This window comes from Bos javanicus, chromosome 14, assembly GCF_032452875.1.
Source record: "Bos javanicus breed banteng chromosome 14, ARS-OSU_banteng_1.0, whole genome shotgun sequence".
In the NCBI taxonomy this organism is placed as follows: domain Eukaryota; kingdom Metazoa; phylum Chordata; class Mammalia; order Artiodactyla; family Bovidae; genus Bos; species Bos javanicus.
In genome coordinates, this window is record NC_083881.1 from 76,122,526 (window position 1) to 76,135,461 (window position 12,936).

General features: G+C 39.0%; 1 protein-coding gene across 1 annotated transcript in view; it reads left to right on the forward strand.

Moving 5' to 3' along the window:
• CNGB3 (cyclic nucleotide gated channel subunit beta 3) overlaps positions 1-12,936 on the forward strand; it is a 190,138-nt gene that overhangs the window by 103,942 nt on the left and 73,260 nt on the right. The window contains exons 7-10 of the mRNA XM_061439435.1: positions 1,955-2,005; positions 7,273-7,359; positions 10,594-10,658; positions 11,391-11,513. Coding sequence (XP_061295419.1) covers positions 1,955-2,005; positions 7,273-7,359; positions 10,594-10,658; positions 11,391-11,513 — 326 coding nt within the window. The remainder of the gene's footprint in view (positions 1-1,954; positions 2,006-7,272; positions 7,360-10,593; positions 10,659-11,390; positions 11,514-12,936) is intronic.

Here is a 12,936-nt window from a genome sequence, read left to right on the forward strand (position 1 = left end):
GTACTGACAAGACAAAATACGCTCCATATTCCTTTACTGACATTTAATAGACTTTAAATATGGCCACTCTTGTTTTGTTTTGCTTAATAAAGACCCGTATTTTGAATTACACACTTGCACATACACGGAAGTATATTGTGTAATTATTGAGAAGAAACTCAGCCTAATACAACTTCATCTGTATAAGCTTTGTTAAACAGGCTGCAGTTTTGAAAGGAAGCAGTTTTTTTCAACTTCTTCAGTTGAAACTGAAGGAGTAAAGAATGGCATTACAGATTCTTGGGAAAAAGAAAGTTTAAAATTGTCCCCAAAAAGTCAACTGCTTCAAAAGTTTTCTTCATCTCTTTGTTCCTTTACCTGTTCATCCACTCAAATATTTATTGAGCTTTTAATATTTATAGTCACTAGTTATACACAGTTCCTAAACAAAATCAACCCTGTCCAGAAACACATTATCATTCACAGAGTAGACCGATTTTAAATAAATGGGAACGAAAGGTATGTGTGATTTCAAAACACAGTGAGTGCCATGAAAGAAAAGTGAAAGTTGTTAAGTCCTGTCCTACTCTTTGCGACCCCAGGGACTGTGTCCATGGAATTCTCCAGGCCAGAATACTAGAGTGCGTAGCCTTTCCTTTCTCCATCGGATCATCCCAACCCAGGAATCGAACCGGGGTCTCCTGCATTGCAGGCAGGTTCTTTACCAACTGAGCTATCAGGGATCAGATCAGACATCGGATCAGTCGCTCAGTCGTGTCCAGCTCTTTGCGACCCCATGAACTGCAGCACGCCAGGCCTCCCTGTCCATCACCAACTCCTGGAGTTCACTCAGACTCACATCCATCGAGTCAGTGATGCCATCCAGCCATCTCATCCTCTGTCGTCCCCTTCTCCTCCTGCCCCCAATCCCTCCCAGCATCAGAGTCTTTTCCAATGAGTCAACTATTCCCATGAGGTGGCCAAAGTACTGGAGTTTCAGCTTTAGCATCATTCCTTCCAAAGAAATCCCAGGGCTGATCTCCTTCAGAATGGACTGGTTGGATCTCCTTGCAGTCCAAGGGACTCTCAAAAGTCTTCTCCAACACCACACTTCAAAAGCATCAATTCTTCGGTGCTCAGCCTTTTTCACAGTCCAACTCTCACATCCATACATGACCACAGGAAAAACCATAGCCTTGACTAGACGAACCTTTGTTGGCAAAGTAATGTCTCTGCTTTTGAATATGCTATCTAGGTTGGTCATAACTTTCCTTCCAAGGAGTAAGCGTCTTTTAATTTCATGGCTGCAGTCACCATCTGTAGTGATTTTGGAGCCCAGAAAAATAAAGTCTGACACTGTTTCCACTGTTTCCCCATCTATTTCCCATGAAGTGATGGGACCAGATGCCATGATCTTCATTTTCTGAATGTTGAGCTTTAAGCCAACTTTTTCACTCTCCACTTTCACTTTCATCAAGAGGCTTTTGAGTTCCTCTTCAGTTTCTGCCATAAGGGTGGTGGAGGTCAGGGGCAGCGACGAGAGGAGTTACTCCGCGTCCAAGCTATCAGGGAAGCCCCACCATAAAAGAATGATAGTGTTATAAAAGACCCCCTGGGTGTGCTCATTAGGAGATCATTGGTGGCTTTCAAAACTGTAGCCTTGGTGAAATTGAAGAAGTAAGCAAAAGTCAAATCACCATCAAATTACCGTTTATTGAGGAATAAATATGAGGGAAGGGCATAGAACAAAACAAGGTAGGCAACTCTCTAAGAAGCTTGAGTGTGACAAATAATTAGAAAAAATACAAAAAGAAAACAAAGCCAAGGAAGGTTTATTGATTTAAGGTATGTAAAGAGGAAGCATATTTATAGGCTGAAATTGGAAGGGCCTAATAGAAAGAGTTATAAATATTTTTAAGTGAGAATATATTTAATGAAATTGCATAAAATTAATATGAATTATAATGTATTTCAGGTGGATTCAAATGAACTAAAGAGACACTACAGGAATTCTACAAAATTTCAGGTAGGTGACTTACAATTCCAAAATCCAATATCATTTTGAGTTTAAGTCCATCCACAAATTTCTACCAAAAAAAACTGCCTCCTTTCAAAACTGCAGCCTGTTTAACAAAGTTTATACAGATGAAGTTGTATTAGGCTGAGTTTCTTCTTCTCAATAATTATACAATATACTTCCGTGTGTGTGCAAGTGTGTAATTCAAAATACGGGTCTTTATTAAGCAAAACAAAGCAGAGTGGCCGTATTTAAATCCTATTAAATGTCAGTAAAGGAATGTGGAGTGTATTTTTGTCCTGTCCATACAGAATTTTAGCCTCCAATTCATGTAGCAAGATGATGTAAAAGTCAACAAAATTGTTTCTACTCCTATTTCATTCTTGTTCATATAACATAAAATACAGTATGAAATAACTCAGGGAACTCTGCTCAATATTCTGCAATAACTTAAATGGGAAAAATAATTTGAAAAAGAATGTACATATACATGGGCTTCTCTGGTGGCTCAGACAGTAAAGAATCTGCCTGCAATGCAGGAAGATCCTCTGAAGGAAGGAAGGAAATGGCAACCACTCCAGTATTCTTGCCTGAAGAATTCCATCGACAGAGGCTACGGTCCATGGGGTCCCAAAGAGTCAGACACAACTACACAACTAACACGTGTACATATACAAACATATACACTGCTGCTGTTGTTCAGTCGCACAGTCATGTCCTACTCTTTGTGACCCCATGGATTGCAGCATGCCAGGCTGCGTCTCTCGAAGTTTGCCCAAGTTCATGTCCATTGCATCAGTCATGCCATCCAGCCTCTCATCTTCTGATGCCCTCTTCTCCTTCTGCCCTCAATCTTTCCCAGCATCAGGACTTTTCCAATGAGTCAGCTGCTTGCATCAAGTGGCCAAAAAACTGAAGCTTCAGTTTCAGCATCAGTCCTTCCAATGAATATTCAGGGTTAATTTCCCTTAAGATTGAGTGGTTGGATCTCCTTGCAGTCCAAGGGACTCTCAAGAGTCTTCTCCAGCACCACAGTTCAAAGGCATCAATTCTTTGGCACTCAACCTTCTCCACAGTCCAGTTCTCACAACCGTACGTGACCACTGGGCAGACCATAGCTTTGACCATATGACCTTTGTCAGCAGAGTAACGTCTTTGCTTTTCAGTATACAATATACATGTATACATCCAACACCAGGGTCTCCCTGGTGACTCAGCAGTAAAGAATCTGCCAGCCAATGCAGGAGACACGGGTTTGATCACTGAGTCAGAAAATCCCATGGAGAAGGAAATGGCAACCCACTCCAGGATTCTCACCTGGAAAATCTCATGGACAGAGCAAAATGGCAGGTTACAATCCATGGGATCACAAAAGAGTCAGACATGACCCAGTGACTAAACAACAGCATACATGAATATGTATAATTGAATCATTTTGCTGTACACCTGAAATTCACACCACACTGTTAATCACCTATACTCCAATACAAAATAAAAAACTTTTAAATAAGATAAAATCTCTAGAAATTGTTCAAATGGCATACAGCAAATAAAAAAGAAGCAATTATATAGATAACATGGCACCTTCTTTTTTTCAAATAATTGTATAATATTATTTTTTCACCCATATGTAGTTTTTCACCAATAATTATCTGTTGTTGTTGCTGTTCAGTCACTGTTATGTCTGACTCTGCAACCACATGGACTGCAGCACACCATGCTTATTCACTGTCTCCAGGAATTTGCTCAAATTCATGTCCATTGAGTGAGTGATGCCATCCAACCATCTCATCCTCTGCCTTCCCCTTCTCCACCTGCCTGCAATCTTTCCCAGAATCAGGGGCTTTTCCAATGAGCTGGCTCTTCGCATCATGTGGCCAAAATGCTGAAGCTTCAGATTAAGCAACAATCCTTCCAATGAATATTCAGTGCTGGTTTTCCTTTAGAATGGACTGTTTGATCTCCTTGAAGTCTAAGGGACTCTCAGGAGTCTTCTCCAACACCACAGGTAAAAAGTATCAGCTCTTTGGCACTCAGCCTTCATGGTCCAACTTTCACATCAGTACGTGACTACTAGAAAAATCATAGCTCTGACTATATGGACTTTCTTTGGCAAAGTAATGTCTCTGCTTTTTGACACACTGTCTAGGTTCGTCTTAGCTTTCCTTCCAAGAAGCAAGCGTCTTTGAGTGTCATGGCTTCAGTCACTGCAGTGATTTTGGAGCCCAAGGAAATAAAACCTGTCACTCTTCCATTCTTTCCCTTTCTACTCACCATGAAGTGATGGAGTTGGACACCATGATTTTCATTTTTTCAGTGTTGAGTTTCAAGCCAGCTTTTTCACTCTCTTTCATCCTCATCAAGAGGCTCTTTTGTTCCTCTTCACTTTCTGCCATTAGAGTAGCATCATCTGCATATCTGAAGTCGTTGATATTTCTCCCTGCAATCTTGATTCTAACTTGTGATTCATCCACCCTGGAATTTCACATGATGGGCTTCCCTGGTGGTTCAGTGGTAAAGAATCTGCCTGTAATGCAGGAGACGCAGGTTTAATCCCTGGGACAGGAAGATCCCCTGGAGAAGAAAATGGCAACCCACTCAAGTATTCTTGCCTGGGAAATCCCATGGGCAGAGGAGCAGGCTACAGTCCATGGGGTCACAAAAGAGTCAGTCACGACTTAGCAACCAAACAAAAACACTGCATGTAAGTTAAATAAGCAGGGTGACAATATACAGCCTTGTTGTACTCCTTTCCCAATTTGAACTAGTCATTTGTTCCATGCCCAGTTCTAACCATTGTTTCTTGACCCATATACACGTTTTTCAGCAGACTGTAAGGTGGTCTGATACTCCTATCACTTTAAGAATTTTCTAGTTTGCTGTGATCCACACAGCCAAAGGTTTTAACATAGTCAATGAGGCAGAAATAGATGTTTTTCTGAAACTCCCTTGCTTTCTCCATGATCCAACAAATGCTGGCAATATGACTTCCGATTCCTCTGCTTCTTCGAATAATTATTTACAAGGTAGTTTATTATCTTTTATTGTTTATCTAACTCTGAGAATTAGGCAGAGAGTTGAGGGTGATCCAAGCTTACCCAATCTGTATGACTGAACTCCAACTTCCCATTTCAAGGACACTACAGTGGCCTCAAACTTTGTAAAATACACAGATCTAAGTTTAGGTGCCAGATTGTCCCTGTTGGCAATTTTTGGTGATTGTAATTTCTTTCGATCTGTTTTCATCTCCAACTAATTTTCTTTGTAAAAATTTCCCACAGACTTAGACATAGTCATAAAAGATCTAAACTGCTTTGATGAACTCTACAAAGAGAACTAACATTCTTTGTAAGTGCTACAAAGCTTATTTCAAACTCTTAATCACTTTCTTGAATTTGAACAAATGCAAATAAACTCACATATTTAATTTGGGTTTCTAAGTGTAAACTTTCACGTTTAATTGAGGTCACTTCTTTTGAATTTCCTTAGCACATCCCACAGGTCATGTGTGAAGTGAAAGCCAATCAGTCGTGTCCCACTCTTTGTGACCCCATGGACTATACAGTCCATGGAATTCTCCAGGCCAGAATACTGGAGTGGGTAGCCTTTCCCTTCTCCAGGGGATCTTCCCAACCCAGGGATCAACCCAGGTCTCCGACATTGCAGCCAGATTCTTTACCAGCTGAGCTACCAGGGAAGCCCAAGAATACTGGAGTGGGTAGCCTATCCCTTCTGCAGCTGATCTCCCTGACCGAGGAATCAAACCGGGGTCTCCTGCACTGCAGGTGGACATATAATACATGTCTTATAGCATTGTGTTATACCTATTTTGTGCTTGGTTATGCTATCATTGACTGTTAATTTCTTGTGGACAGAAACAGTATCTTAACTCCGATGTGCTTTGCAAAGTTCCTTGTACAGAGTACAGTGTTGGTCATTAATTCAATTTTCTACAATTCAGGGATAAATAAATCATCTCTATCTACACAAATCCATGACAATATGTTAATATCAAGCACAACTTATTGACTGTCTGCATGGAAAAGTCAAATGGGCCTTCAAGCAATTGGATGTTGAAATAGCACTAGACAAATCAGCGATTCCATGCTCCTGCTTCCTCATTTATAAGACATTATTATAGTAACTCTGTGTACACCTCTCAACTTGTCAGGAGGCCCAGTATCTGTAGGATAAAATCAATAAGGTTTGATGACATTATGCATTTTTAAGCCAATACTTCTAGTAAATCATTTGTTTATGGTAACCAATCTGGTTGATTCAAACTGACAGTCCCATTTCTTTCCAATATCACTAGGCTTTGAAATTCTAGTACACAATTAATTACTTTAACTTTTCATTTCATATGTATGGCCTTACAGAAAATTCTTAACTGCTCTTAATTATCTTAAATAAATTAAATGTTTCCTTAATGTACCCTATTTTTCAAGATAACATAAAGATGAATGAAAATGAATCATTATCTTACATAAAAATTTTTATTGTTATCATTGAAATCAAGAAAGTATGCAAATATGATGCTGTCATTTCACAATTACCAAGGTAATATAAAGCCAGAATAATTTAAATACATCACATATTTAAAATATGTTTTTAGCTATAATGGTACTTTCAATACCTTCTCCCATCAGAACTGATAATTAATTGTAAATGGAACTGATTTCTTTCCTCTCATCTCTGTTAGCCTGTACAGTCTGTGACAGATATGCTCCCTGCTGTTTGTTGTTAACAATATGATCCAAAGTAGAGAGCAGTAGAAAGAACTGAAGCATCTGGATGTACCACCAACAATACAATCAGCCTGACCACTGGAGAACTGGTTGAAATATAAAAATCTAACACTACGATGAATGTCCAGTTGTTTCAAATAAAATCAATAATGAGCTTGAGCTTCAGTCCAAAAACCCCAAGTTCAAAATACTATTAAAATATATTCTAACAGTAGCAACCATGCCATCTCTGAAATACATATGACAGCTCAACAAAATTCCAGACAAATGCAACGCCTAAGCTTAGCAAGATCAGATGCATGAAGCTGACAATGAAATTCATTGGCCAGAAGCTATGAAATAGTGCTCTTGTTTTCATGGTGTTGATCTACCTTTCAGTGACACCATGCATATCTAACTGAAAACAATTTTATATTAAACAGCAAATAATTCGCAGTGACTAGTTAACTTTCACATACACTGATATGTCCATTTATGTCCAAAACCTTATGTAATCACATCATAATTATGAGTATGTTCTTCCAACAGCTGGATATGGCATCAATAATGCCCTTTGATGTTTTCTACCTCGTCTTTGGGTTTAATCCAATATTTAGGACAAATAGGATGCTAAAGGTAAGATTACTATATTTAATTTTCTTCTTCTAATAATGGAAATCTTCAAGTAATTTAAAATATCCCAATTGTTTCCAAAAAACTGTCCTCCCTTTTTCTGCCCTCATCAATGCTATAAATTTTAAAAACTGAATGAAGGGAAAACATCATTATTTCTACTGATAGAAGTTGCTTGCTCTTGGTTGTTTTGAGTCTGTACCTCATAACAGGTATTTTTAAAATAGGAATGCTTTTGTGTTTCTAAATACAGCTATAATTATGAATGAATATTTTATAAATCTATTCTTTTCCACTTGTCACTTTTTATTACATAGTCACTGAATGCTTGGAACACTGGGTTTAAAATGAGGGTGTCAGATGAGATGACCGCTAAGCTATCTTACTCATGTAAAATTCTACAATTATAGAAAAATGCAAACACTTTTGCATAACAAAAGTATTTATATAGTTAGAGCTCAAATGTTCATTGAGAGGGAACTAGTTAAATCGCAGTACCTCTATACAGTAGAAGACTTTGTAATGTAAAAATAAAGAGGGAGTTTTCTGTGAACTGGTAGAGAACAACCTCCAAGATAAAACAACAAAGTTAAGGAAAAAATGTTAGTTACAAAACAGTTTATAGAACAATGTTAAGTCTTGCAACAGAAAGAGAATATATTCTATGTTTCTGTATTATGTAAACAGTGGACAACTACAAAAAAAAAATCGAATAAAAATGGTTAACTGAGGCTGGAGAGGAAATCAGGATGCATAGGGGCAGGAATGGGGCTTCCTTTCCTAGCGGTAAAGAATCCACCTGCCAGTGCAGGAGACATAAGAGACTCAGGTTCGATCCCTGGGTCAGGAAGATCTCCTGGAAGAGGGCACAGAAGCCCACTCCAGTGTTCCTGCCTGGAGAATCTCACAGACAGAGGAGCCTGGCGGGCTGCAGTCCACAGGGCCACAAAGAGTTGAACAATACTGAAATGACTTAGCAGGCAGGCACGGGGGCAGAATAGAAGAAAAGACTTTGAAGGTATTCATTTCTTACTGTTCTTGAACTGTATTAATAAATTACCTATTGATAAAGATTCTAAGATATAAATATTTTATAACTCATAGCTTTATCAGGCACCTAAAATGAGGAGAGTCAGCATGTGGAATTTTGTAGAAATCTTTAATAATAGCAATAGTAGCTTGCATTCCCAAAGACAGCCTTCTTAAAAGGAATACCACAGATTCTTTCAGTTTTATGCGATTATCTCTTTGACACTTTGGGAAGACAAGATGGCATAACCTGGAGACTCGAGTGGATCCTGACGCAGCAGCAACTGCTGCTTGCTGGATCCATGCTCGGTGCTACACACTTTGTTGAACTTTTATTCATTGTCTCATTTATTCCTCCAAACAAGCTCTTTCTGGAGATGAAAATGAGAATAAGCAGGGTTAAAAAAATCTGTCCAGACACGCAGCTGGTGAGTGGCAGTATCTGGAGTCTATCACACATTTTTTGACTCCAAAGTCTTTACTATCATCAGATGAGCAAGTGAACTTCAGGCTGAAAGGCTCTCTTTCCACATTCATGACTTTTCCACATCAAGAGGGATGTTACTCTATAGTCTCACACACTCAAGACTACTCTAGGGACTTCTGTTTTGACCACAGGGTGTGGGTCTAGACTGAGTAGAATTTAACATTCCTGGCAGCTTGGTGGGCTGGCCATCCATCATCAATTTTCTAGTGTCAAATGGACATTTCAGGAGCCCACTTCTCAGATGAGCAACTTTTAGAGAGTCTCTGGTTCCTATGGATTGGGGAGTTTTGTATCATAATAAAATCTTATAAAATGCTAGCTCTTCACACCCCATCTTTGCATCCCTATGGTGTCCAAAAGCTCACTATCTGTAGTAGGTTTTTAAAATCTAGGAAGTCCTGAAAGTCAGCATTAATCTTCTTATCATAGCCCCACAGTCCAGCCATTTCCACAGAAGCGTGTCATTTTAGTGTGCAGTTCTCTAGAGAAAATATCATTTGTCTACCCCCAAAGTATATATGAAAAAACAAATTAAGAATATGAATTTTCTCTACAGTGAACACTTAAGCAAAACTTTAAAATGTGTCTTTGTGCAAGCTTCTATCAAGAGCACAGTAAACAAGTTACCACAAATGGAAATTATCTTAATCTGAGTGCTGAATGAATGTTTCCTACTCAGGAATTCTAGAAAAACAAATCGTTTGTGCATATTCCGAGATTAGTAGTCATTGCTATTACACCTGTTTTCTAGTTCCCAAATGTTCTGTTACAGTCATACCTGCATTGGATGAAATTTTGAACCAAATACTCTTTGAACTTAATAACCTCTCATAGCCCTTCCAATCTGTAAGGTCCTATGAGTCTAAGCATATTATATGATTAAATGCATGAAGTCATGTAAGCATGCAGCCTCTTTTGGAGTCATGTTCTCTGATGTCCTCATTTTACAGATGAGGAAAGTGAAATACAGAAATATTAAGTGACTTTTCCAAGGTCACACAGTTAATAAATGGAAGAGAAGAGATTGGTGTTCAGCTCTGGATTTCATGCTCTTGCATTTTACAGCCTATAAATTAAAAGAGAAAGTAGGGGATGCATGTAGGGAGTATCTGCTGAGATGGAAGTGGGTGTAAGCACAAGAAAACCTTGAGGCAAACTGCAACTGTTCAGACGCATCTAAACCCACTGTATCTTTGAACAGCGTCAAGGATAGAAAACAATGCTAACAGTTACTGGACTTTAAATTTTGTTGAAATAAATACACATTTAATGCAGCTTGCTTATATGTAATGCCAGTGTTGAGCACCAGGACTTAACACCTGTTTGTGACTTGAATGTATTTTATTATTCTTCTCCTATTTTACCTATATTTTGAAGGGAGGTGTGATTTTTAATTATTGTGAAACAAAGTTCCACTATATGCTTTAAAAAGAAAAAAGGAAAGAAATGTTTTTAAGCTTGATTTTCTAAAAGCATTACAAATAAGACATAACTAGAGAGTAGAAATGAAAAAAAAGCGAGAAGCTCTATAAGTTTGGCACCTTGCTAAAATGCACTGCCCAGAGGAAAACACCACTAAACAGATCTCAGTTTTTGTTTAAGACATGAATACAATTATTTTCAGTAGCAAATAAAGTCTATTTCATATTGTTTTATTTAAATGTAAGAGATGTATTTAAGACTAACACACTTTTGGATTCCTTTGCTTGTTTCCTACACAGTACTCTTCATTTTTTGAGTTTAACCATCACCTCGAGTCTATAATGAACAAGGCGTACATTTACAGGTAAAGTATAACTCAGTGTACTTTGGGGCTGGGAGAGAGCGCAGTGCTATGACATTTTAGACAGAATTGGGGACGAATATGGCCTCCCTGCAAGAGAGTAAGGAATAATCTCAGATTTGGGGCTATGTAGAATATTGGGTTATGTTCTAAAACAGATCTGAACACTTCAAAGTGAGATGAAAGTATGAAACTTAGATTTAGAAGAATACCTGACAAAAAAAAAAAGAGGGCATATTACCTGCTTCCCTCAGAACAAGGTCAGAGAAATGTGTTTTTCCAAGCTGACTTTGCATCTCTCTCCTGACAATTCATTCCAATCTGAATTTTCATTCATTCGCTGTTCTGAACTTAACTTGCCCAGAGACCTCTAGTCAGTCAACTGTAGCATGAAGTCCCATGAGCTTTTCGGAGATACCCAGTGAAATCAGCATGGTGTATTTTATGGAACTCAGACTGGAGACGTGACCCTGGAGACATGTCTTTCAGGGAACTGACTCATGCCATCTGTGAGAAGAGAAGAGTTTTTTTTTCCACTCTGTCAGTCCCAGTCAAGAGACTGAAGCCTGAAAACCTGTGATGGCAGCATCATTTTATACTGTACTAATGAGAGCTAACAGTTCACAAATTTAAAGCAAGGAGATTCAGCAGAGACTTTAAGAAAAAGAAAATGTTAAAATAGGCTGTATTCCAGAAACAACACGAGCCTCACTTTGCACTTCTTCTCGTTGATAGAGTAATTCGAACAACTGGATACTTGCTGTTTACGCTGCACATTAATGCTTGTATGTATTACTGGGCTTCAAACTATGAAGGAATTGGAAGTACCAGATGGGTGTATGATGGTGAGGGAAACAAGTGAGTTTTATTTTTTTTTATTTTTTTATTTATTTTTGATTGGAGGATGATTGCTTTACAATGTTGGGTCGGCTCTGCTGTACAGCAGTGTGGATCAGCCACGAGTGTACATCTAACCCCTCCCTCTTGAACCTCCCCCGTCCAGCCCCACCCCACCCCCAGGTCATCACAGAGCACCAGGCTAAGCGCCTCTGTGCCACAGCCGCCTCCCAGGAGCTAGGAGCGTCTATTGCGCGCATAGTAACGTGTATATCTCACTCCTGCGCTCAGTTCACCCCGCCCTCTCCTTCCCTCCCGTGTTCACAAGTCTGTTCTCTACGTCTGCGTGCAGGGTAAGCGTTCCTTTTGAAGGAAACTTTTACTGACTCTTCTTAACTTCTGTTCCAGTGGGAGTTTTCGTAAGCCAGTTTTTGAAACTGTAAAGCACGGTCCATTAGTGGACAGTAAAAACTCTGTAGGAAGTCAGTATGCTTTTGAGTGAGAGAGGGTAGAATGAATAGAGGATGACAGAGTAGAAAACAGGCTGTCATTCCTAGTAGGGGTGTGTTGTGTGTGCGCGTGCATGTGTGCATCTGTGTGTGTGTGCGTGTGCTTGTGTGTGTGTGTGCACGTGTGTGTGTGCATCTGTGTGCGTGTGTGTGTGCATTCACGTCCGTGTTTGTGTATGTGTGGGTGTGTGTGTGTGTGTGTCCTGAGTTGACCTGTAAAATTCATTTCTTACTCTGGATCAAGATCAGAGAAGTTGGGAAGCCTCTGCTATAGATAACAGAGTGGTAAAGTAACTTTTAATAATTCCAACGCCAATGTTAGTAATGAACAATGTTAATTATTTGGAAGGCAGGTGCAATGACTAATTAGTTTACCACTGAAGGGTTTTATGGGTTATGAGTCAGCTATAACCACTAACTCAATTAAATGCTTACAGATCATAAACTAAACTTAGGATAAAGTTTAAACAAGGATCATAAACTAAACTTGATAATTAGACGTGCAAATACTTCGAGATTAAAAGAGATTATCTGAAAATTTTGGTGCAGTAGAATCACAACTCAATAATGGCAGCTGAGTTATTTAATAGTGAAATTTTTGGTAGATATAAAGGCCTGGCATAAAGTGGCCGCCACTGACTTTCTGCTCCAGTGAAATGAGTTTGAGCATACTGTAAGGCAATGTCCTTACTGGAAAATAGCAGGTCCCAGCATGATTTTGAAGGGCAACTCACAGCAGCCTTGGGAAGGAAAGCAATTACAGGAGGGAGGAAAGATAACTCACGGAATTACACACCAGCTAGAGTGAGCAGGATCTGAATGAGGGATGGTAACAACATTTTTTGAACTTTTAGCCAGAACTAATTTTAAAAATTTAAAGTCATAGGGCCCACTGACTGGGAAACTACACACACACACACAGCAACAGAAGAAAG